The sequence below is a fragment of the Lissotriton vulgaris genome, chromosome 8, assembly GCF_964263255.1.
Source record: "Lissotriton vulgaris chromosome 8, aLisVul1.2, whole genome shotgun sequence".
Classification (NCBI taxonomy): Eukaryota; Metazoa; Chordata; class Amphibia; order Caudata; family Salamandridae; genus Lissotriton; species Lissotriton vulgaris.
In genome coordinates, this window is record NC_141696.1 from 1,064,115,575 (window position 1) to 1,064,142,092 (window position 26,518).

The 26,518-nt window shown below is 49.3% G+C and overlaps 1 protein-coding gene across 1 annotated transcript in view; it reads left to right on the top strand.

Annotated features, from left to right (window-relative positions):
• The window catches only part of DIAPH3 (diaphanous related formin 3), a 2,291,797-nt gene that overhangs the window by 1,924,202 nt on the left and 341,077 nt on the right, over positions 1-26,518 (top strand). The window contains exons 27-28 of the mRNA XM_086934906.1: positions 25,433-25,528; positions 26,029-26,091. Of these exons, the coding sequence (XP_086791032.1) occupies positions 25,433-25,528; positions 26,029-26,091 (159 nt within the window). The remainder of the gene's footprint in view (positions 1-25,432; positions 25,529-26,028; positions 26,092-26,518) is intronic.

A 26,518-nucleotide genomic window follows, 5' to 3' on the forward strand; every position in this document is an offset into this window, starting at 1 on the left:
GACAGTGCCACACAGAGCTGAACAAAGCCACCCACCAGTGCTCAGGGGTACTGCTCAAGAAACATTTCTAGATCCAGTGGGAAGCCGGTGAATAATTTGAAGGTAAGGAATCTGTGGCTAGATAGTCTAGGTAAGGCATTCACGAAGGTAAGTAACTTGTTCTTTAGAGCAAAATTAAAAGTTGAAAATATGTGCCTCCTTCCTGTTCCAATCTGACCATTCCGCCCATTTCTGCTGTCCCCTGCTGGTGGTGCAGTAACGTGATGGCATTTTCTCACCCTATCCTACCTCTGGCCCTGGATATGGTAGCTACTGTGCACACATATGTGCTGGGGATTGCTGGAATCATTGCAATCACTAGGTCAGCTCAACTCAAGATGTATGCACACAAATACAGCAGCAGCCAAGCTGCATGCATCCAATGAAGAAGGCTTGTTTTTCTAATGCCAAGTAACATCTAAACTCCTGAAAGGTGCAAAGTTGCTTGATTTCCTGATAGCAATAAACCTCAAAACGTGTCACTGAGTACTGTTCGGAAGCTTGGTGACTGACTTGTCCCTTAAATCAACAAACATTCAGGTGACTATTCTCCTGATGGTCCTAGCCAGTTCTTTATATTGCCATTTGTGCATACTGCTTGAACAGCTGGAAAAAGTTTTCGCTCCGGTGAAGTATATGTTAGTCTATTACTAGCACTCTTAGCTGATGCTTTGGTGCTCTGGGTTTTTTCATGCCAGAAACTCCTTGATAGGTAGAAGCCAGATGGGTTCAGTCGGAGATGTGTTATGTCAGACTTCATCATCTTTTGAAGATATAATAAACTTATAGGGCATAGAGTCATGTGGCGCACACACAGGTCTCGCTTCTCACAAATGAAGAAGACTACCTATAATGCATTTACAAAATAGCTATGTCTTCTTTATTCAGCATTAGAAAGCAAATAAATAGGGTACCCCCTCAAGCCTAGAGTAGGTTCTCCCCAAGGGCCACCTTTTGTGTTGTGAACACTTGCACATTCCATACATCGTCATCCACATAAGCATGAGTTGAGAGCTAATGAGAGATAGAGGCTGATGCAGACGCACACAGTCACCCCTTGAGCACCATGCAGTAACCCACTGCTTTGTCAGGAAGGCTCACTGAAGGAGGGTGGGAGAACACTGCCTCATATCCTAGCACTCAGTTTGCCCCAATGCATCATGGTGAATGCAGTGCATGATATCAACTTACTTCAATAGTAGTCTTTAATTTTTCACCCTCGCTGTTGCAGCCTGTGCTGTTTAACTCTAGACCCGTGTTTATGGATTAATTCCTTCATCAGCAGAGAGCAACATGGCGTTTTGGGGTGCTGAAAATGCTGCCCAAAGTCTTCTAAGGTCTCTGTACCACCACCTGGGCACAGGTGCATCAACACAAGTTTGTCAGCTCAGTGGCTCAAGGGACCCTTTTCAAACAGGAGGAGGGTGGGAGCACGCTGACTCTCATCCCAGCACTCCTTGTACCCTAATGCAACATGGTAAATGCAGTGCTTGATAACACTTCAGTAGTAGTCTTTAATTTTCACCCCTACTAGTGCAGCTTGTGCTTTGAAACTCTAGACAAGTGTTTATGGATTCATTCATTCATCATGCAGAGAGCAACTAGTCTTTTTGGGGGTGCTGGAAATGTTGCCCCAAGTATTTTCAGGTCTCTGTACCGCAGGTGCATCAACACAAGCTAATTAGTTCATTGGCTCAAAGGATAGAAGGGTAAGAGCACACTGCATCACATCCCAGGAAGTCTCATTACCTAAAACCGTAGCCATTCAGGGCTCTCAAGTGGTTCTTGACCCAGTTAGGGAACTTGAGTGGTGGTTGGCCCACCGTAAGTAGTTAGGATGACTGTTAATTTGCATGAAGCCCTTACGGTGGCAGGGTTTTCAGCTGAAAGGTTTTTGGAAGGATAGGTACTGAGTTAGGCGAAGCGGGAGCTTTAGCAGTGCAAACAGCGGTAGTCCCGCCTCACTCTACATAAGCCCAACTCTCTTGTTTCTTGATGATCTTTTTGACGAATGGAAATGCAGAGCATAGTGGAAGACCGGCACAATTCTCAGTTAAATGTGGTGCCTTAGCAGATGTCCCACCACTATCCCAGGGAGATGCTATCCTGCCTAGGCATTCTTTGGGCTTCTGCCTGGTAACACAATGGAGGCCTCTGGAGGATTGACACAGCACATTTTCTTCCCTCAATGAACTCCTTGAACGATAGGCCTAGTGTAGGGGAGTAGGGTCTGCTGCCGATGGTCACCCCTATATTTTCTGGTTTTTCGACTTTAGTGTGGCTGTGGGCCTGCTAATAAGACCCACAGCCCAGCTGCTCTCTCTCTAAATTGATACCATGTACTTTAGGTACATACCAGATTGGGTATTGGGTCACCTTTGTGAGCCCCTGTATAGTGTACCCTAGGTACCCAGGGCATAGGTGCATCCAAGGCCTACCAGGGGCTCCAGCATGTATTATACCACCCCTGCCTGGCCCTCCAAATTGACTCCACAGGCTGATCACTCAGCTTGGGTAAGGTGGTGTAATCACCCTTTACTTAGATATAGTATATCTATATCTACCTTATATATAGACACATACACACTTATAAGTCACTCCTATGGTAGGCCTCGACAATCCTGGAGGCAGAGTGCTTGGTTTTATGTGAGAGGGTGCCCTAGCATGAGCTGAGCCCCTCTGCAGCTTTCGGAACCATCTCCTTATAGCTGTTCTATGATATAGCCATACCATATACTCTTAAGTGCATTATAATCCTCGTGGTTAATGCTAACTTTGGTTTGGTTTTATCAAAACATGTTGTGTAAGGTGTCAAACACTTTGGAATACTACCCCCCTTCCCCCTCCTACCCCCCCCCCCCCGCTCCCACCGGCCAATTCTGGCGGCGGGGGTAGCATTCCACCCTTCTAGAGGGAAAAGACATATATGTTACTGCTTTACCCTGTTGAAGTTAAACAGAGCCTCAGCATCATAAAAAAATGCTGCTGCCACAGACACAGTTCTCACCTCCTGTTGCTGGGGGAAACTCCAGCAAGGGCAGCCTGGACAATAGGTTTCCTGTCCAGGGAGGTGCCAGCTCCTCCCCAGACAGGGGTTTTGTGTATTGGGGCAGAGAGGGCTGCATTCAGTGAATGCATCTAGACACTGCCTGGGGCACACAAGGTGCTCCATGCATAGCCCGGTTCAAACCAGTTGCTGGGGCACTCCAGCCCCAGCTCTGGCGCGAAACTGGAAAAAGGGAAAGGGGTGTAACCACCCCCTTCTCATGCCCATAGGAGGGACCTAGGCAGGTGATCCATCCCCTTAGCTTAGTATAGGTATAGGAGCTGTGTCCCCAGGACTTTAGATTATCCTGGAAAGAAACTTTGATACAGAACTCTTGGACCTTCGACATTCTATTCTGACTAGAAGACGGAAGACATCTCCCTTGTGGTCAAGGAGTGACCACCCTGTGCAAACAGGCACCACCAGTAACTTGCCGGTCTGCTTTGTTAACGCTCCGAACCCGAAGACTCAGCGACACAGGAACTGGACTCTCAGACTTCTCTAACTCTGACCCACATCCACAGCAAAGCTGAGACCCGTGGCGGGCACGAGAGACGTGGGACCGGACATCCTGCATTTTGCTAACTGCTCGACTACCGAGGTACCCTCGCAGTTGTGCATTGGAGTACGAGAAGCCCCAGACCCGAGCGCCATTTGCACCAAAGCTCAGCCCTCCACACTCCACGAGTGCTGCATGGGGCCCGCTCCTGCATTTCAGCACGACACGTCTTCCCGGTTCATTGCCCGTTGGCTAGTGAGCCTCCTGATGACTTTTATTTTTAACTAAACTGCTTTCCTGGTTGCTCCATCTTCCCTTCAAAGTAGAAGCGCCACAGACCTTGCTGGTCTGCAATAGAGCCAATCTCGACATCCTGCGTGGGTTGCGGTTGCCAAGGCTTGTTGGGTCCAATCCGGATACCGACACCGCAGTCAACTAGATCCTTCGTGGGACAGCTCGAATCCAGCGCCTGGTCATAGTCGATGCCTCCTGGACCTCGTGGTTGAAGAGACACACTCACCTTCTTCACCTTCAAGCACGCAACATCGCCTGTTTCCTTCCTGGTTCCTTCCTGATCACTGGCTAGTGACCCAGACTCTGTCCCCTCTGCTTTCAGGTTCTTTACATCACCGATCCACCCGGACACTTTTCCTCTGGTCGCCTGCAGCACTTCTTTGCAGATCTCCATAGAAAACGACGACACCCGACACGAAAAGACACCTATGCACCCGGCTTCCCTTGGTGAGGTAACTCGAGTATTCCGGTGCACCCGTGGGTCTTGACTCTCGAAGTGTCCTAGTTTAAAAGGGCTCCATCCTAGTCCATCCGGAAGTGTCCTTAAACAGTAACTTTGTAACTTCCTCTTTTCCCATTATAAGTCAATGGTAACTCGCTACTGTGTTTAGACACTGCACGTGTCTCCCGTGGGCCTCCTACTTCCTAATCTTTGGTTATTTAGTGTAGTCCCAGCGATTCTACAGGCCCTAGGCCTGCTGTCGAACTCTCACGTGGTTCTTATACCACTTCCTTAGTATATTCTTTGTGAGGCCCCTAGGGCATAACTGTATTTGTGCAACTTATCTATGCTAATTGAGTAACTTGTGATGTACTATTACCTCTGACCTCATAAAGAGTGCAGAGGGGTTGTGTTAGAAATAAATACATATATATTTGATATATACCTTGTGTGGTGTCCTTTCATTTGGTATTCAAGGTATTATAATTGGTAAAACAGCTTGCTTCACATGCTCTCTGAAGTCTTAGCCTATGACTGCTGGTCCATGCTACCACTAGGATAGCTTGTCTATAAGGTTGACTTTACAACCACCATCAATAAGGGTCGATTAGACTGGTGCAAGGTGCCCACTAGAACTAGTGGACATCATATGCCAGGCTAATCTTCTCACACCTAGTCCCTCCATACGGGGTTTATATGATTCTTTTTCTCAAATGACTGCCATCTGTATCTGAAAGAGACACGTTAGTGATAGATTCCTTACCTTAGAATATCCCCAGGCGTCAGACTGGATCCGGAAAATTTTGCGTAGCAGTACCCTTGCGCGTCGGTAGGCGTCGTCTGCGGCTCCGCGTCCGTCGTCGGCGTCGTGGGCGCCGTGATGACGTCGTCGGAGTATATAGACGCCGCCTCCGCGTGCTGACGTCAGTTCTTCTTTTTTCCGCGCCAGCCAGCGCAGATCTGGAAAAAGCAGTTCCCTAGTCATTTTTTGACTAACTTTTTGGATCTTTTTGATCTCTTTCGAAGTCTTCACGACTCCGACGGTGCCGTTAGGGATGCCCGGATTCAAGCACTGCGGCGGTTGCGAACGACTCATGTCGGTTACGGATCCGCACCGACTGTGCCTGACGTGTTTGGGCGTCGACCATGACGACGAGGCCTGCTCCGACTGTCGGGCCCTCTCGAGAAAGGCCAGGCGGGAGCGGTCCCGCAGGCGACTCGAGATCCGCCAGTCGGCCCGCGCCATGTGAGGTCCCGGTCCCACGGGAGGTCGAGGGACAGGTCGCGGGGGCGGAGCCGTCACAGCTCCGGGAGTCGGCGCCACTCCTCCGGGTCCAAGTCGTCAGGTAAGAAGCATAAGAAGTCGAAGAGACATCATCGCTCTTCCGACTCCCCCCGACGCTCGCGCGATGCGGCCGGGGGTTCGGGTGACACCGCCCACGCGGCTCCTCAGGAGTCGCGGGCGCCGCGTTCGGCTCCATACCCCCCGGTCCCTGGGCTGAACGCGACGCCGGAGGAGCTAGAGTGCTTCCTCATGGCCATGAGGTCCCTTTCTTCTCCGACGGGTTCCGTGGCACCTTTGGGCCCAGCGAACCCGTCTGGGGGCCCTAGTGGGTCGGGTACAACCCCGACGCCGTCGGGTGCTTCGGCCTAGACGCCGCCGGCGTCTTCGATGCCGGCGCCGCAGGGCTCTGCGATCCCGACGCCGCCGCTGCCCTCGGGCTCGGCGCTGCAGGGTTCGGCGGTCCCGGCGTGGTCGGTGCCTTCGGGTCCGACGCCGCAGGGTGCCGTTCGGCCCTCGTCGGGCGATGGAGCGTCCCCGGTGGACCTTACGACCCCCCCGGGGTCGGTCCGTGTGGTGTCCCCGCCGGCGTCGGTCCCGGCCGACGCCGTCCCCAATACCTCCTCTCTATGGGTCCCGGCGTCGGGACAGCGCCAGTCGGCGCCGATCCCGACGCCGTTCGGGGATTTCTATCCCTATGAACCATCCTCATTCGCTAACGACCCTGAGTCTCAGGAGATGAGGGAAGAAGACTGGGAGGGGTCTGAGGACCCTCTGACAAGGGAATGTCAGTCTAGCATGGACTGGACAGGAGACCTTGGGGAGGCCAGTGGCCTGGACACCTCTCCAGACACTGGATTCGTCTCTCCTCCTTCCGTGGCTTCGGAGGAGGGCGCTACATATAGTGTGGTGTTGATGAGGGCTGCTAAGGCCTTGGGCCTTGAGCTCCCCGTCGCGGCCGTGAGGACTAACCTCCTCACAGAGGTCCTTAAGCCGCAGTCATGCTCCATGGAGCCAATGCTGCCGTTTAATGAGGCCTTGTCGGACGTTCTGTTGGGCACTTGGTCCAGGCCCGCTACAGGTTCGCCTGTAGATAGGAACGTGGCCAGACGCCACCGCCCGGCTCCGGGCGACCCATGTTTCCTGTCCACCCACCCCACCCCCGAGAGTCTGGTTATCCAGGCCTCTAACTCCCAGACCGCCTTCCCGTCAGCACCCCCTGATCGGGAATCCAAGAGGTACGAGGCCTTTGGCAAGAAGGTCTTCTCGTCCCTTAGCTGTGGACTGCGGTCTTCCAACACCGCATGCCTCTTGGGCCGTTAGACCCATTCTATATGGGAAACGGTGGCGGAATTGCTGCCAGAGTGCCCGTTGGAGGTACGGGCCAAACTCGGCCAAGCCCTGGTGGAGGGCCGGGACGCAGCGAAATATTCGATCAGGTGCGGACTGGACACCACTGACTCGCTGGGCAGAGCGATGGCTACGACGGTGGCGATTCGACGCCACGCCTGGCTTAGGTCCGCCAACTTCTCGGCTGATGTCCAGAATACACTCATGGACATGCCGTTCGATGGCCGTCGCCTCTTTGGCGACAAGGCAGACCACGCGCTCGAGCGCTTTAAGGACTCCAGGGCTACGGCCAAGTCCTTGGGCCTCTCGGCCCCGCGCCAGCAAGTGGCTGCTTTTCGCTCCTTTCGTGGCCACGGAAGGGGCGTCCCCACGCGTGCCGCCAGCCACTCGCCGCAAACTGTCGTCCAGCGTGGCGGCGGCCGTGGAAACCGCCGTGGAGGTGGTCGGGGAGGCAAGCGGAGCCAGTCCACACCTGCCCCCGCAGCATCCGCCTCTAAACCCTCCTAGTCCGTGCTTTTCGGCCCATGTGACGCCAGTGGAAGGCAGGGTTCGCCATCACCACTCTCACTGGCGCACAGTCACTTCGGACAGGTGGGTGCTGCAGATCGTCCGAAGGGGCTACTCCCTCCCCTTCGAGACGACCCCTCAAGCCATGCCACCGCAACACCACCGCGTATCGGGGGATCATTTGCGGCTCCTGCAGGAGGAAGTTTCGGCCCTCTTGGCCAAGGGGGCCATCGAGCGCGTTCCTGGGCCAGAAGTAGGACGTGGTTGCTACTCCCACTACTTCCTGGTACCCAAGAAGGGCAAAGGGGGCCTACGCCCTATCTTGGATCTGAGGAACGTCAACGGCTTCCTCCGGAAGGAGAAGTTCAAAATGCTGACACTGGCTCAGGTCTTGACTGCCCTAGACCCAGGAGACTGGATGGTAGCGTTGGACTTGCAGGATGCGTATTTCCACATCCCCGTCCTGCCGGCCCTCCGGCGTTACCTGCGGTTCACGGTAGGCCACGAGCATTTTCAGTTTACCGTGCTCCCCTTCGGCCTTACCAGCGCCCCACGGGTGTTCACGAAGGTGATGGCGGTGGTCGCAGCTCACCTGCGCAGGTTGGGGGTTTCAGTCTTCCCCTACCTCGACGACTGGTTGTTGAAGGCGGGCTCGCCCCAGGCAGTCGTCAACCACCTCCAGACTACGGCGGATCTCCTGCACAGGCTGGGATTTTCCATCAATGTGCCGAAGTCGCATCTGTGCCCCTCTCAGAAGCTCCTTTTCATCGGAGCGGTTCTCGACTCGGCGCAGTTTCGGGTTTTCCCGTCCGAACAGCGAGTCCGGGATATTCAGGCCCTGATCCCGGTCTTCGGGCCGTTATCCCGGGTTTCGGTCAGGTTGACGCTGCGGCTTCTGGGGCTGATGGCCTCCTGCATCCTTCTGGTGCATCACGCACGGTGGCGGATGCGGGCTCTGCAGTGGGACCTGAAGTTTCAGTGAGCCCAGCACCGGGGCAACCTTTCCGACCATGTCCTGATCTCGGAGGACACTGCGAGACAGCTGCAGTGGTGGCTCACGGACCGCGATTGGGTCAACGGCAGATCCCTCTCCCTTCCCCAACCAGAGCACGTAGTTGTGACGGACGCGTCCCTCCAGGGCTGGGGTGGCCACTTGGGAGAGGCGGAGATCAGAGGACTCTGGTCTCCGGCGGAATCCCGGCTCCATATCAATCTGTTGGAGCTGCGGGCGATTCGTCTGGCACTGAAAGCATTCCTCCCGTCTGTCCAAGGGAGTGCAGTGCAGGTGTTCACGGACAACACCACCGCCATGTGGTACTGCAACAAACAGGGCGGTGTGGGGTCGTGGACCCTCTGCCAGGAGGCTCTGCGCCTCTGGCAGTGGCTGGAACATCAGGGCGTGACTCTGGTGGTTCAACACCTGGCAGGTTCTCTGAACGCCAGGGCGGACGAACTCAGCCGTCGGTGCTCGATGGATCACGAATGGCGTCTGAACTCGGACGTGGCGCAAGGCCTCTTTCTGCGTTGGGGAGAGCCTTGGTTAGATCTATTCGCCACCGAAGAGAACGCGCAATGTCATCAGTTCTGCGCGTTGGAATTTCCATGGCGGCACTCGCTCGGAGACGCTTTTCGTCGCGAGTGGAGCTGCGGTCTGTTGTACGCCTTTCCGCCTATACCTCTTCTGCCCAGAGTGCTGAAGAAGATCAAGCGCGACCGGGCACAAGTCATCCTTGTGGCTCCGGACTGGGCACGAAGGTACTGGTATCCCGAGCTACTCAGTATGTCAGTCGATCCCCCGGTTCGTCTGCCTCTTCAGGAGGACCTTCTGTCGCAGCAGCAGGGGACGGTCCTCCACCCAAACCTGTCCAGTCTCCACCTCCATGCATGGAGATTGAGCGGCGACAGTTGAGGCCATTTGACTTGCCTCCTGAAGTTTGCAACATCATTCTGGCAGCCAGGCGTCCCTCCACAAAAACGGTATACGCCTGCAGGTGGAACAGATTTGTGGCATGGTGCACAGCAAAGGCTGTGGATCCTCTCAATGCCCCTCTCTCTGAGGTTCTTCTCTTCCTTCTTTCTCTTGCCCAGCAGGGCTCTGCTCTGGGCACTATCAAGGGCTATCTTTCGGCTCTTTCAGCCTTTCTGAGGCTGCCTGACCAACCTTCTTTGTTCAAGTCCCCAATAGTTAACAGATTTCTGAAAGGCATCACTCATACCTTTCCTCCGGTTCCTTTCGTGATGCCTCAGTGGGACTTGAATCTGGTTCTCACATTTCTGATGTGCGCTCCCTTTGAGCCACTTCATAACTGTCCACTTCGCCTTCTTTCTTTGAAGACTGCATTCCTGGTAGCCATCACCTCTGCCAGGAGAGTGAGTGAGCTCCAGGCTCTTTCTTGTAAGCCTCCTTTCCTTTCAGTCCATCCGGACAAGGTTGTTTTGAGGACTAGGCCCTCCTTCTTGCCTAAGGTGGTCACGGCCTTCCACATTGGGCAGTCCATCACATTGCCCACCTTCTTTCCGCCTCCGCACCCCTCGAGAGAGGAGGAGAGGCTCCACCGTCTGGACCCAAAACGTGCGCTCTCATTCTATCTGGATCGCACACGCCAGTTCCGGGTGGATGATCAACTCTTTGTTGGGTACGCGGGCGCTAAGAAAGGGAAAGCGGTGCACAAGAGGACCATTTCTCGATGGATTATCATGTGCATCCAGGCGTGTTACTCCTTGGCTAAGAAGGAACCACCTGTTGGGCTGCGGGCTCATTCCACTCGAGCCACGGCCACTACAACTGCCTTGGGCCGCGGTGTGCCCTTGCAGGACATTTGCCAGGCTGCTACGTGGGCTTCGTTGCACACGTTTGCGAGGCACTACTGCCTGGACAGTCAAGTCCGGAGGGATGGCTACTTCGGCCGTTCCGTTCTCCAGGACTTTCTGGTGTAAATATTGGTTCGCAGACCCACCACCACGGGGATGGTATTGCTGGGGTATCTATTCTAAGGTAAGGAATCTATCACTAACGTGTCTCTTTCAGATGCACAAGTTACTACTTGTGTAACGATATATCTGTAAGAGACATTAGTTAGTGATAGATTCCTTACCGACCCACCCATCCTCCCCGTTCTGCGAACCGATATCTAGGGTTAAGGTCATCCCCTTTCAGGGCCCTAGTTTCTTGGCACCAGTGTCGGTTTTTGTCATGGCTCTGCGCTTCTGGCGCGGAAAAGCTGTGGCTAAGAACTGACGTCAGCACGCGGAGGCGGCGTCTATATACTCCGATGACGTCATCACGGCGCCCACGACGCCGACGACGGACGCGGAGCCGCAGACGACGCCTACCGACGCGCAAGGGTACTGCTACGCAAAATTTTCCGGATCCAGTCTGACGCCTGGGGATATTCTAAGGTAAGGAATCTATCACTAACTAATGTCTCTTACAGATATATCGTTACACAAGTAGTAACTTGTGCGACGACCTGTACCTGAGAAGGATATGCTGCTTAGACAAATCCCTCCTGAGCTCATGTCACACAGCCACCCGAAAGTTGATGCCAGTTACGGCTGGTAACCCTTTTCTTTACTTCTCCGCAAGTCTCTCACTGAAGTCTAGCCTAGTTCTGGACTGGTCCCTAAACCAGGAGATCAGGTCTAAGTTCTATCTCCCTAGTGAGCCAAGCTGGATCTGGACTGAATACCTTCGTCCTAGAAACTAGCCGAAATTGCATACAGAGGTAAAGAAAGATTGCGTAGCCTGAAGAGGGGGCTGGGAATCTCTCCACAAATTGTTGAATTTTCCCTAGAGGACATATTTTAAAGACCATACTCTTACATAAGACTAAAGATAACCTTGCCATAAGAAAAGAGGACAAACGGTATGTGCAAAGTACAAATGCACACACCTTTTTAATGTATATCATGATATGAACTGTATTGTTGAAAATGCATAGTGAAATATGCTTAGCTGCATGCTAGCTTAGCATTCTTAAGTGACATTAACCATGAGGGATAGTATGAATAAGTTGTATATTGCTTAAGTAACATTGGAAGTGACTAATTGTACTGAACTGCTGCACCTGAACAAATACTATGATGAATGTACTGTGTAATTGAGACCGTAACGTTAAAAATGATAATAAAAGTATTATTTTTAAAAAAATAACCGTTTCTAGTCTTTGACGGCTCACCCCAATGCAGAGTGAGGTTAGAAATGAGTAGAGACAATTGTGGCAATGTAACCCCATTAACAATAACGGCTCTGGAGTGGATTCTGCAACCTAGTGTACGCCTGGTCATCTATAACCAGCAGTCTTTAGCAGGGATTTCCGCTGTTCATTCTGGTGTTTTCGATGGGTTCCAATCTGGTATCAGATGTTTGAAAGCCACAAACATGTCACCGAAAACTGAATGTGCACGTTTTGATAATGCAGATTAATTCAGTGGACAGTCATTTAGTTTGTTTCATTGTCCTAATCCAGCTATTAAAGGTTGTTCTTGACAGTTAATCACATTACAATACAGTGCTGCTATTAATCGCCATGTCATCTGTTTGCTCCCAATGGAAATTGACGCCTGCCTCCCATGTCTCGGATTAAATTCTTAACTTCACAGCGGGATTAGGCTGTGGTGACATTAAATAGCATGTTTTAAATGATTTTTGAATGGATACTTTGTTGAGTTTGAGTGTCGTTCTCTAGGAGAGCTTTGCATTAATTCTGGTAAGGCATGAATACAGCTACAAGCACTTTCAAGTTAATAGCATGTTTCCAATCCTAAACACGTTGCTCATTTTTTAAATCCTTCTCATGTTCTTGACCCCAATCCTTCATCGTATAAATTACACTAGTTGTTTTTAATAGAACATTCCTTTCTGAAACTTTGGTGCATTGTGCGGTTTGTGAATCCGGGGCGCCTTCCTTCTTCCATTCTACGCCAAAAACCCCAGAGACATCCTATTTCTGATCCGATACAGAGATCTGGTTGGCAACTGATAGGGGCGCCAGACCACTCTGTTTTGCTAATTTCCTTTCCTGCTCTTGACACATGCTCAACATGGTCACTCATTTTCTTCTCTGCAACTCCGTGCTACTGCTTCAGTATGTCGTTCCAAACTCTGTTTTTTCACAAAAAAAGTGAACTGCTTTTACCTCCACTGCTCCTGTTTGCCACTTGTTCCTTATATTCACTAACTGATGTTAACACGGAAAATCCAAAGGTGCTCCAGTCTCACACAGTGGTCTTTCAATAATATAATTATAACTTTGAGTATCTCCTCTTAAGACTAGTGGTCCTGATGTATGTGTTCTACTTCTCTACGGTCTCCCACGTGTCCTTTATCATTTTTTAAAGAACTGGTATGCAGGACTGCCGCTTCCCCATTTATCACTGCATTCATTTTGCTCTATCAAGGCTCTGAGGTGTAATATAGGATTCCCTCACGGATCCGGTCTGTGTGTCAACCCTTGAAAGACTCGCTCTCCCCCCCCCTCTCTCCCCCCTCCCCCTCCCCCTCCCCCTCCCCCTCCCTCTCCCTCTCCCCCTCTCTTGGCTTTCTCCTTAGGTGGCTAAGGCCCTAAGTACAGTAGTGAAGACTGAATTGTACTCAAGTTGCTACTGTCTGACCGCTGGTTCAGCTTTCTGAGTTGTGAATTTTCTTGTTTAAATGTTGCTGAGTTATCCTCCTGTCAAGTCTCTCGATGTCTGCAAATATGCAACCTTTCCCTAATAACCGTATGGAGGCCTAAAGCAACCCCAAGCCAAGAAGGGCCCTTAAGCCAAATAACACAATGTGACATACTATGCTGCTTAACAAGTTTGCCAAATTGGTTCTAGTGCAAATTCTGTTCGGCTCATGTGTGGCACAGTATCAAGTGATTTACTTTAGTTTAATTATATATCATCTTTGTTTTCTAAACAATACTAACCTTGTTTTCCTACTTTCACTGACAGCCTGAAAGGTTTTGTCTCCTACCTGTACAGACATGCTGTTTTTCTCTCCTGTTAGCGCTCACCCTCTCCTGATTGCCGTTTTCTTTGCTCTGAATTTCCAAATATACTTTTCAGTGTATCTCGTACTGAGCCCTTGTACTCCAGTTGTTGGAATCTTTGTTGTCACTCTTTTCTTTCACCTTTCCTCTGTGCCATGATGAGCCTTTTCCTTCACTTTTAAGTGCTTGCCTGTTTCAAATCATTTTGGGCCATATGTATCAAACTCTGATTTTGCGATTCTCAAATTGCGATTTTTTGAGAATCGCTATTTGAGAATTGCAAAATGCTATGTATGTAGGATTTGCATATAATTGTGCAAATCCTACATATTCCTTAATTGCAAATTGCGAATTGCAAATTGCAATTCTCAATTAAGGAATACCTCCCCAATCATTCCTATGGACCTAGAGGTCCATAGGAATGAATGGAAACACATTCTCAACTTTCGATTCTCAATTAGAGAATTGCAAATTGAGTATGCAATTTCAAGGGTGTCAGGATGTCAAAAGGACACCCTGTTGCTCCCCTGAAATGTGCATGTGTGCACATGTGGCACACATACATGTCCCAACTTGAAGTTGGTGGTAATTTGCGATTCCATAAGACCAAATTGCACTTTTTCTGTGCTTACTTACATTGCATTTTGGAATAGCAATTTACTATTTCTTAAATGCAATCGCAAAATAGGGAATCACAAATTTTGCGATTCCTTATTTTGTGAGGCAGTTTTTCTTTCATACATACCACTGAGCCCAATTGCGATCGCAAACGGTGAAATTCAGTGAATTTTGGTGTTTGCAATCGCAATTTGGAATGATACATATGGCCCTAAATCATCTATGGAGGCTTGTCTTATTTCCCAGAGAATAATACTGCCCATCTGATCACGTTTTAACATTCTTCATAGGCCCAGATATGAGCCTTTCGCAGAACTTTATATGAAATCATCCATATTAGGTTTTAGGCCTTGCCCTCGACAGCACATGCTGTCACTAAGTGGCGATCTGTTTTATATTAAAAAAAAAACACTCCAAAAAGGGTCTTGGGCCCACCCATTACTTACTATTGGTTAACTTCATAATCACTTTCATTTCATTGCTTCCGATTGGTCATTGCATCTGGTCATCGCTTCCTGTTACACTGTCTTCTTGGTGTTGTCACTTTGATAGAGCATGGACTTAGGACTTCTTGATATTTTTGTGTGTCACTTAGCTGGCCCCGCTCGGCTTGAGTACTGTTTTTTTTCCCTACCCTGCCACACCATTCTCTTGCTTGTTTCCCCCATCACTACCCCTCCTATGCTGTTGCTTGTTAGCTCCCAACCCCGTCCTGTTGATTTTCAGGCTTCGCCTGCACAGCGATTGCAAAATCTCAATTAAAAAAAAAAAGAAATCATAAAATGGGCTTAGTTGACAACCCATTACTTAACTTACCTTATCATTGGCTGCCTTCCATGCCGCTTTTACTTAACATTGGCTGGCTCTCACATCACTTTACTTACCATTGGCTGGCTCCCATGTGGCTCAGACGTCACTTTCGTTTGCATGCTTCCAATTGGTCTGCACCTCCTCCTAGCCTCCTTCTTCGTCCTGGGCTTTAAGTCTTAGTCCTGTTGTGGAGCCTGGACCAAGTACTGCTTCTGGTGGCCAGTGTCCTCTCACTGCAGGCTTAGGGCCATATGTATCAACCATTTCATATAGACACAGAATGGGCAAAACCAATTGATACATCTGGCCCTGAATCTGTTTGTGTTTTTTGTTGCACTTTCCCCTCTTGTCCCTTTCCTTCACCCCTGCCCTTTATTGTTGCTTTCCCAACCCGTCCTCCTCCCGATGTCTGTACTTGCTTTGGCAACCCCCTGTCCAATTGTTTTTGCACTTCTCTCTGCCCGGGCTTTATTGTCCCATCTCTTTCCTGTTGTCCCTGCTTTGTGCCACCCCCCTTTTTATTGTTTGCCCTCTTCATTGTCGGCGGCTATGCATTGTCGTAAGGTAAAAAAATAGTCCTATGACACAGTAAACACTTGCTGCGCCATGGCATGTTTTCTTTTTAGGTGTCGCCTATGCAGCGTGCATGCGCTGCATAGGAGGGCCTTTAGCCGTCACTCTGCTAATTTTCAAGCACATACTTGTGCTTGCAGCGGCATCTACCTTGCGGGAGCGAGCAGGGTTATGCCACAAGCATGAGTGCAGTTCTTGAAAATGAGCAGACCGCGCACGCACCACTCCCGGGCTCCCCTCCTGCTCCCCCTTTCTCTCACGCACATTCCTTGTTTTGTAATCTTGCGGATGACTCATCTCCCCGATTTCCTGGATCTTCTGTGCCGTACCATCACCATCTCACTTCCCACTTGCCTGTCCCCACCACCACTCTGAGTTCGAGACCTCTTTCCACTCTGTATTAATTTCCCCCTCCTATTCTGCTTTTTACAAAATGATCTCAACGATTTACACGAGCACCGGTTTCATTACACATTTTTTTGTCAGTTTGCCCATATCTCATCTTCCATGCAGTGCCCAACGCTGTCTCACCCTCCCAATTGCCCATCTCTGCCACCCCGCCCCATCACCCCTAACATTGCACTGGCCAGACCTTGTGGCTAAACGGTTACTTTACAAGAAATCCATCAGAAACGTTGTGAGAAATGCTACACTTTAATGCATACTTGGTATGTTGCATTTGTCACATGTAAAATGGTTTTAACTCCTTAACCGGTGCGGGCGTTCTAATAAGTGGGCGGGGCTGCGTCGGCCGTTCGCAGCACTGGGGAGGGAGTGCTCCCGTCGGCTGTTGGCCAACGGGAGCACGAAGGGGTTAAAGGTCACTTTATGAGTACACATGCCGGCAGTATTTGCCAGACCTGGAGAGAATATAAATACACAACTTTACTTGGAGGCTGTCTGCCTCCTACGATTGGTTTTAAAATCTGCTTTTTTTTAAACTACGTAGAAAAACCTCCATCCCAAGAAAGAAGATGGGTAACCATTCCTAGGACATGCAAGCTCTGCGTCCCCATTGGTCCATTCCAGACACCAGCTCATGAAGACTGTACGATTTTCAGACAAAGCTGCTACTCCCACAGTATAACTCTATGCTTGTAGCAGGCAGTACTCATAATCTCAGTGCCTGCAGCTGATGCAGGTGGTGTTGGTGCTGTCACTTTGCTTGTGTGTGCCTGATGCAGTCACTGTGTTATGTACACGAGGTGTCGCTAGCATTGCTGCTGTTTCACCACGTGTTTACTCCATGGAGATAGTGCAGCAGCTGTTTCTGTGTGCCTGCAGATGGTGCAGGTAGCATTGTTTCTGTCACATTCTTCCTGTGTGCCTGATGCAGTCACTGTGTTATGGAGCGCTTTACGTAAGCACCGGTTTCATTACGCATGATAACATTATTTTTTTAGGAGTTTTATACAGCGCAATTTTGACCTGTAGATATTGGAGCGCTTTACACAAGCACCAGTTTCATTACAAATTCATTTGTGATAGTATGGTACATCTTGGCGCATTTGGTGAGGATATTAGCTCTCTTTCATAACGTCATTGCTTGTTTACAATAAAATACATCTCTCCCTCGCACCTTAACCAACCCAATCATCTCTCCCTCACACTCCCAATACCCCTCTCATCTCTCCCTCCCAATCCCCCATCTCTCCCTCCCAATCCCCCATCTCTCCCTCCCAATCCCCCATCTCTCCCTCCCACTACCCCTCTTATCTCTGCCTCACACTCACACTACCCCTCTCCCTCCCACTCCCCCCTCTCTCCCTCCCACTCCCCCCTCTCTCCCTCACACTCACCCCTCTCTCCCTCACACTCACCCCTCTCTCCCTCACACTCACCCCTCTCTCCCTCACACTCCCCCCTCTCTCCCTCCCACTGCCCCCTCTCTCCCTCCCACTCCCCCTCTCTCCCTCACACTCCCCCCTCTCTCCCTCCCACTCCCCCTCCTCCTCCCACTTCCCCCTCTTCCTCCCACTTCCCCCTCTTCCTCCCACTTCCCCCTCTTCCTCCCACTCCCCCCTCTTCCTCCCACTCCCCTCTCTCCCTCCCACTCCCCCCTCTCCCTCCCACTCCCCCCTCTCCCTCCCACTCCCCCTCTCTCCCTCACACCCCCCCTCTCTCCCTCCCACTCCCCCATCTCTCCCTCCCACTCCCCTTGCATCTCTCCCTCCCACTACCCTTCTCATCTCTCCCTCCCACTCCCACTACCCCTCTCATCACTCCCTCCCACTACCCATCTCTCCCTCCCACTCCCCCCAGATCTCTCCCTCCCACTACCCCTCTTATCTCTGCCTCCCACTACCCCTCTTATCTCTGCCTCACACTCACACTACCCCTCTCCCTCCCCCCTCTCTCCCTCCCACTCCCCCCTCTCTCCCTCACACTCACCCCTCTCTCCCTCACACTCACCCCTCTCTCCCTCACACTCCCCCCTCTCTCCCTCCCACTGCCCCCTCTCTCCCTCCCACTGCCCCCTCTCTCCCTCCCACTGCCCCCTCTCTCCCTCCCACTCCCCCTCTCTCCCTCCCACTCCCCCTCTCTCCCTCACACTCCCCCCTCTCTCCCTCCCACTCCCCCTCCTCCTCCCACTTCCCCCTCTTCCTCCCACTTCCCCCTCTTCCTCCCACTCCCCCCTCTTCCTCCCACTCCCCCCTCTCCCTCCCACTCCCCCCTCTCCCTCCCACTCCCCCCTCTCCCTCCCACTCCCCCCTCTCCCTCCCACTCCCCCCTCTCCCTCCCACTCCCCCCTCTCCCTCCCACCCCCCTCTCTCCCTCCCACTTAGCCAATCTCTCCCTTCCACTACCCCTCTTATCTCTCCCTCACACTCACACTCCCATCTCTCCCTCCCCCCTCATCTCTCCCTCCCACTACCCCCTCATCTCTCCCTCCCACTACCCCTCTTATCTCTCCCTCACACTCCCACTACGCCTCTCCCTCCTACTCCCCCCTCATCTCTCCCTCCCACTCCCCCCTCGTCTCTCCCTCCCACTCCCCCCTCATCTCTCCCTCTCACTACCCCTCTTATCTCTCCGACTACCCCTCTCATCTCGCCACCCCACTGCCCCCTCTCATCCCTTCCTCACACTTTCTGTCTATACTATCTGCCTACACATACTACCTTCCTTTACCTCCTCATGCTGTGCACTGGTACAGCTCTTGACTCCCCCACTCGGCTTTATATGCCCCTCCCACTTGTCCCTCTATCTCTATCTCTCGTACTCTCTCACCCCTCTCTCTCACTCTCTCCTACAGTGTTCCCGCCTCTCTCATGTCATCAACTTCAGGTTTTCGAACAAAGTTTCTTTCCCGTATATTTTCAACATTTTTGTCTCTCAAACCCACGCTCTCCTCCTCTTTTTGGGGTGTCTCTTGCGTACACAAGCGCACCCTCTTTATACGTCTGTCACATGCTCTCCACTTTTTCTCTCTTTCTCACTCACGCCTTCTGCTCCTCTGTCCAGAGGTCATTCACCACTTCCTGCACAAACTACTTATTCCTCTCTATCTTCCTTTCTATCTATTCTGTGAAGCTCTCACCCCTATCCATTCACCATGCCACATAATTCCACTACACAAATACACTGTCCAACACACAATTCCACAACTAACAATTCCAATACTACCCACATAATTCCACTCCACACCACATGTATCCACGCCACTCTAAATAAAAAAACATGGGTAAAGACATTGTCATTTACAATGCCAATAGCTCTAACTCTTGCAAATGCGGGATCTATTTCATTGCAAATGCTTGTTTCCTTCCTGTGTTTGTTCAGGGAGCCGCTTCTCTGTACTGAAGTTTCTCCTTTGGTTTCTGGTTCAACCAGACTGGGTGCAGCAGTCCTCGGGCAGACCACCCAGCAAATGCAACCAGCTCATAGCTTATAATGATTTCTGCATGCCATGGTCTGGTGTGATTGTGCTCCCCCAGGAGCGGTCGGAGGAGGGTCTGCTGCCTACTAGTAAACTCACTTAGAGGGGACACTGCTGAGGTCTTAACAGCCTTGCAGAGACCACTGGTAATTAATACTTAGTGTAGTGACCTTTCACTCTCTTCCATTTTACTAGCCCAGTTTTTTCACTCTGCTGAACTAAAGCAAGCTAAAACAAGAGCCTATGCACTAATTTGCAGGAACATATTTGCACACTGATCTCTTAACAATTTGCACCAGTCCAACAGTTTGGTTAAGTTTAGCTTTATCAGAAAGCCTATTACAGCGTCCCACTAGTTGAGAATGTTAGCAGTTCTTGTTTGCAAAAATTTTTGTTTTTACAGATGACGTCAAGTTGTACATTTGAGTACCTATAACTGGTGATCCATCAACTCTCAATTGTGGGCTGTTGTTGGCTTTGTGTTTACGACTCACGGCTGCCCTATGTGATCACTGCAGGAGGGCGAGATAATTTGCTGTCAGGTGACCTCAACTCCACAGATATGCACGACCATAACATGACTGTAATTGTGGTCCTTTACTGAGTTTTTTTGGCAGTTTTTTATATAACACTAAGGCGACCTTAAGTTGCTGGAGCACTTAACATCAGTGTCACTTACATTAGTCAAGGACGCATTCATTTTTTGTAAGCACAGGGAGAGTAAATAAGTGATTTGCCCAAATTCACATCTTGTTGAGCCGAGACTCGGACCTGGTTCCACAGGTCCAAAGTCGGCAGCTCTGCTCGCTCTCCCCAGGGTTTCATCTGAGATTACGAACTGACTTGTGAAAAAAACAATATGCTAATTTTAAAGACCTGGCTTGATCTGAATGAGTTGCTAGCTGACTAGTGCCTTTTAAATATTGACCCAAGACTTCTCTGAGGAACTGGCATATCAAACGTTTTTTTCTCTTCAGTTTTTTTAGTTGTGGACACAATTGAACGTTTGTAAATGATAATGGGCCTTTACAGAAGAGTGTTTGATGTAGCACAGATAGAAAAACATTCCAGTTTTTGACTGGAACTAGTTAAACCGCTGCTTTCTCCTTGTTCCTCTGTTGCATAATCGTAGTGTCATATTTCCTGGGGATTCAGTTAGCACAGTGGTAACCTTATGGTGCCTTCATTTTTCTCACTACAGGCGTTGTGTGTTCTCTGTTAATGCTTATGACCTTATATGTAGGATGCTGATAGAGCGCGGGCTCACCTGCCCAAGATTTTACCATACTCACCTGGGCCCATAAACACATACACACTTTGAACAGGTAAACCTACGGTTTAAACCAGTAGTATTTACTATTAGGACCTATACCTTGACTTACCAATCCTAATCACCGGTACCTAGAGTCCTAAGGGATCAAGGGAGTTAGCAAGAAAATAGGTAGCCAATTTCATTTGCACTCATAAAAATAACCACAGACTCAGGAAAGATTTAAATTCTTTATCTAAATAATTTCTTTAAATGTCAGTGTCCATACTAAATTAATCAGAGCTTGATCAAATAAGAATAAAATCAAAGCAAAATGATGTAAAATTATCATGAAATGTTCTTTAAGCATTATAACATAGGATGGGTATGAAGAGGGAAACAGCACAATGACATACCCACGCAACTTTTATATTTACCTAGAATGGTGTGAAGACCAACCCTGGCCACGGGCGGAGATAAAAGACAGTACCCCTGATAGTGCAGGTGCCAACAGGATAGATCAGGTGCAGACCAGATTATGGGGAAGTACGGACCAAATTGGATCAGAACAGGACCACCGCAGGTCAGGACCGGCACCCACTGCTAAAGTGCAACGCCAGCGTCACACCCCTCTCTGCAGCTAACAGTCGGACCCCGATAGAGTTAGCGAATCTTCTCCCTCAAGAACCCCGATTGGGTTATCAAACTCCTTCCCAGAACCCCGGTTGGGTTATCGAATCTTCTAACAGAGTGCTCCGCCAGCACCTCTGATCTCGATCGCCTATTGAGTGCGTTGGGTCAGTGACAGGTCAGCTATTCAGACAAGTTGGGCAAACAAACTAGCTAAGCCTACCTTAGGTATACCATTTTTCAGGGCAGTGTACCACCCCCAATGTTGCAAATGTGTGTATTCCCTCAATTTGATTGGTCAAAAGACGAGGAGAGGTCATCACACCATACCAGTTATGAGTTTATGCTCTTCATTATTCAGATCAATGTTCCCGCCCAATATTTTATTTTCCCATGCACTTTTGTTCCACCCGACAATGGATATTTCAATAACAAATACATTGTATGTCAAATGTTCAATTTGGCGTCCTCTCGAGTGGTCATAGAGTGAGTTTCCCAGGCGCATCTTCAGGCAAGACAGTCACTGGCACAGGTTCAATGCCATGACTCGAGGATTCTTGGACTCTTGTGCGCAGACTCAAGTCTTTCAAAATGGAGTACAGCAAGATTACATCAGGCCCAAATACACGCTAATAGCAAAGTAGAAGCGAAACAATTTAAGAACAATTTTAGAACAAAGAATAAATGAATGCACTGTATACTACTTATCTCTACTCTGTTCCCATTACTTTATTATAACTACAGCATTAAGGATTAAGTAGAACGAACAATTTAGTAAAAGCTGCAATGCAAGTGTTAGCGCGCAGAAGCAAAGTTTTCAAACCAAAGCAGTAAGTATGTTATGTCATGTGAGTGTGACAGACGCATGCACAGAAAAGTTCCCGCGTTGCGGTGGCCATTTTAGGTTAATTGAGTTACGGTTAGTAAAAGCATATATGCAAGCTTCCCCAGCTTACTAGAAATGTCGTGTTTTGCATTGTTCATAAGACAAAACATGTTTATTAGTGTATTACAATTTATTTCAAGAGAGCTGAGTCCAAGAAAGTCGCTTTACGTGCAGAACCTTGCTCCATCAATGCTGAAATAAAAGAAAAGCTCAATGACTCAGTCAACACTGGCTGCATCATAGCGCTTTTTTCTGGTCCTTAAGCCATATTGCAAAACAACTTGCGCGGCTGTGCAACATGTCTAAAAAAACAATTGACAAAGCTAATAAATCTCTCATAGGCCGAACCTATTGTCTTTGCCAATGCTTTTTTTCTCAAGCTTTATATTGAAACAGCAAGGAACAGAGGCAAACAGAGGAGAAATCTGCCGACCTGAAAAGGATGAATTTCTTTAACGTGATCTGTCAGGGTCCTTACATACATCCTGGGCCAAAATGGCTTTGTGTTCATAAATGCAATCTTGATCTCGACGGAGCTTTTTGTGTTGAATTCAGGAAACTCTGTTTCCAATAGAGGAGTCCACAATCCAGTTGTGCCATGTTCCTGCGGCCACACCTCTCTGAGCAGCTTCAATAGTTCAGGTGCAACCTTTACTCGCATCTGCAGTCGCATACAAGCTGGCTGAGGCTTCGGCGAGAAGGAATTAAATGGATGCAAAGCTACATTCCCTCCATTTTGGAAGATCTCATACAAGAACCCTCAGTTCGCCTACTCGCTGTCTGGCTACTCGCCTCTACATGAATTCACTTCACAGTCACTGTGTTATTGATGCATTACAGCACCATTTTCGTAGTGTTCGATTGAAATGTGCGTGTAGTGTGTAGGTGGCGAGTTGTGTGCTTGAGTGTCTTTGGATGAGAGCGCCTTGAAGAGTCTGCACAAAGCTGTGTTGGTGCGCTGCTAGGCTAGAGACCTGAATTAAAGGCATCTCAGGCAAAATATGACACGTGCAGGCAACTGTCTAATCTGCAAGTTGGTTTTACGGTTAAGCAGTGACCTTTCACTTACTGAAACGAGCATTTCATTACAGGAACCTTCTGCTTTTGTGTTGGCGTCTCTGTGTGCTTAATGTCGGAGTGCTTGCAGCCTGTAAGTGTGCACTCAAGTGCTAAATGAAACCTTAACCAAAGAAACAAATCTCAGGACGTTGTGGATGGTTTTATATGCTTGGTGCTGCAGTGCATTTTTGGTATCCTTAATCAGTCTCCTGTGAGCCTTTGAGTGTTTTCGTTGGTGATCTGGTGCAGTTGGGGCTGACCACCTGTAATCCTGTACACTTAAGCCTTCCTTGAAAAGGAAAAATGTCTAGCCTGTGATCTGTCTCTAGCACTTAATCTTTACAGGCTGTTTTCACCAGAACAAACCCCCAGATACATCATTGTCATGTTTGGCGAGTCCTTAATAGCGATTATTAAGGAATCGCTATTAACCCATTCAGCGCTGATGACAAGGTCAACTCGTCATGGGCTTTACCTGCCCTGCGCTAATGACGAGTTGACCTTGTCATGAACAATGGGAATCATCCAAAGTCAGCGCAGAACGGGAAAACCCCTAGCAGCCAAGGTGTTAAAGACTCGCAAAACGGGATTCATGTAGAAATCGCAATATTTATTGCGATTCCTACAGCTTCCTTATTTGCGATTCGCTAACTGATAAGAATGCGCTGCATCTCTGCAAATGATGCATTTTCAGCCTGTAAGTACTTTTCAGTCGCAAGACTAGCTGGTAAGGCAGATCTCTTAAAGCTGACAAATGTTTGAACTGATTTTAATGTTTTTTTTTTTTTTTTTTTTTTTGGCGAGCCTGGGTAGCGCATGCACTGCTCTTCGAGGCATGCTGTATTCAGGTAGGCTCCGCCCATATTTTTCATTGGTTGGGGTCATTGTCCACTGTAAACTGTGGCTGTTCATTGGTCAAAAGGCTTAATAGTCCCTGCTTAATATCGCCTTCTCTCATTTTTTTACCTCACATGGCAACACCCCCTGTTACGTGTGTTGTTACGCAGTAGGCTTTGATTACAGCTTCCGAGCTCTGTTTTATCAAATAGCTTTGAGGACACGGTCTCTCCTAACACTTTTGTAAAAATGTTATAGCAATGGTTCCAAAAACATTTGCAATGCAATACGTCTTGCATTTGAAGAGTTTAAGCTATTGGCATTGTAAATGGCAATGCCTTTTATTTATCAGTTTTGAAAAACAACACATAAATGAAAGGCATTGCCATTTACTGTGCCAATAGCTCAAACTCTTGTAAATGCGAGACCTGTTGCATTGCAAATGCTTGTTAGGGGCAGTGGCTGACCCCAGTTCAGCCATTAATTAACTCCACTGTGAGAGATGGCATTCTGTTGTTCCACAGAGAGCACATCCACACAGAGCAATCCCCTTCTGTAGCAGGGACTACTGTGGCATAGTGTGCTTTGTGAGGCCCAAACAAGTTTTGATTTTAACTAGTGTTTATTTTTTATATTGACTTGGGCCAAGCAACGCTTCAAAGTTAAAATTTTAGAAATACTATGACAAGAAAGCAAGCATTAACAAAACCAAAAGGCTGGCAGCCACCGCCAGATCTAATGGTTTTGTCAGTGTTTGTTCTTTAGGGGGGTTGTTCCTGTGTACTATAAATAATCACGAGTCGTGCAGAAGTGAAGCAAATCCATCTGGCTAAAATTCTCTCTGTGGTTCTAGTTTGTAGGGACCAAGTCCAATAATCCTTTACAATCCACTGCTTGTTTGTTTTCTTCCTAATCAATACCTGGCCTCTCGCAGGTGCCCACTTGTAAAAGCGAGCTTTCAGAAACTGAGTGGTGTCCAAGAGAGCCGACATTGGGGACAGATAGCTGTGTGGTAGATAGATGAGTGCATCACGGCAGGCCTTTTGGAGTAAAATACCTTCACAGAAATGTAGACTTTTGATTGCCCTTTCATGTAACAAGAAAAATGTGATTTTTGATCAAACTTCTGGCCCCTGAAAGGTTTCAGATAACGAAGAGGTATCGCTGGAGCTTTAGTTCATTAAAAGAACTGTTCTGTGCAAGTTAAGATGCTCTCTACCCAGAAGGCATCCGTCAAACCGGCGGCCCAACGCGGCAGGCCGAGAGCCCAGGCACAAACGGGTCTCGTTGCATTAGCCTCTGCTTGATTTATGAGTGCTTTAGACGCTTGTCTGGTTTTGAAATTGCTGGGTTTAGTCAGGGCCCAGTGGCCCTCTCTTCTCCCCTGTATGTTCTGTGACATTGCTATGGTAACCCGCAGGGCTGATGGGATTCCCTCCATCTCTTTCCACAGAGGGCGACGAGACGGGCGTGATGGATAGTCTGCTCGAGGCCCTGCAGTCTGGCGCCGCTTTCCGCGACCGGAGGAAACGCACGCCGAGAACCAAAGGTGAGGCTCGGACCTACTTTATATCACTTGCACGAAAATGATGATGAAGAGCCAGGCGGGGGTAGAGGGGGTGCGCGCTCCCTGCCGCAGCATCGCCTCTCGTCAAAGGCCTCGTGAGTGCAGTGTTGCAGAGCGGGGCTGTGCGGGGTGCCAGGAGCGCGCCCAACCCTCTCCGCGCCATGACGAGTGTCAGCCAGACACTTATTCCAGTTGGCTGATGTCAGTACCACTTTGCAAATCAATGCACTGAATTTAACACAGGCCGGTGATTATGACAAGACTCATCCACAGGGCCATATTTCCCATTATCTTTGGGCGGGAACGCGGGCGGGGTGCGGGGAGAGGTGGGAGTTCGAGTCACAGAGCACCGGGGAGAATGAGCCCAGCTCTGTGCCGTTGTTTTTAATTTTCACCTCTGCAATAAAATGCTCTCTGCTGATAGGTATCACTTCTCAAGGTTAATGAGTAATTACATGTGTTCTGTCTCGTGCTTCTTGCAGATACTGAGCAGCCAAGTCTTAGCCCGTCCTCACAGAGGCCTGTATTGAAGGCTTGTAACCATGGTAATAAAGCACATTCATAACTTGCATGTTGCTCTTATCGCAGCTTCTCCTGCTAATCTCCGCTTCTTGGAGGCTGCTTTGCTCTGCCCTGCTTCCTGTCACGAGCAGCACCTGCGATGGCGACAGACAACCAGTATTGGGGCCTGGGGTCCAAGGCCATGTGCTTATTATGTGCTGCTTCGCGAATCTGCTCGCCACTGCCTTTCCTAGCCTTGCAACATTCCCCTGAGCACATCCGAATGATTCTCATCTGCTGTGACTGTGCATTGTTTAATTATGGCAAATCTTGAATACATTATTACCCTTAATGTGGTTCGTGGTGGTGCTGAAATGTTGTGTTTGCATGCATTTATTGAGGTAGCTTTGCAAATAGTTTGTGTACTCTGTGATTGGTAGTGCATACATACGGCTCATTGCACAGTTTCAT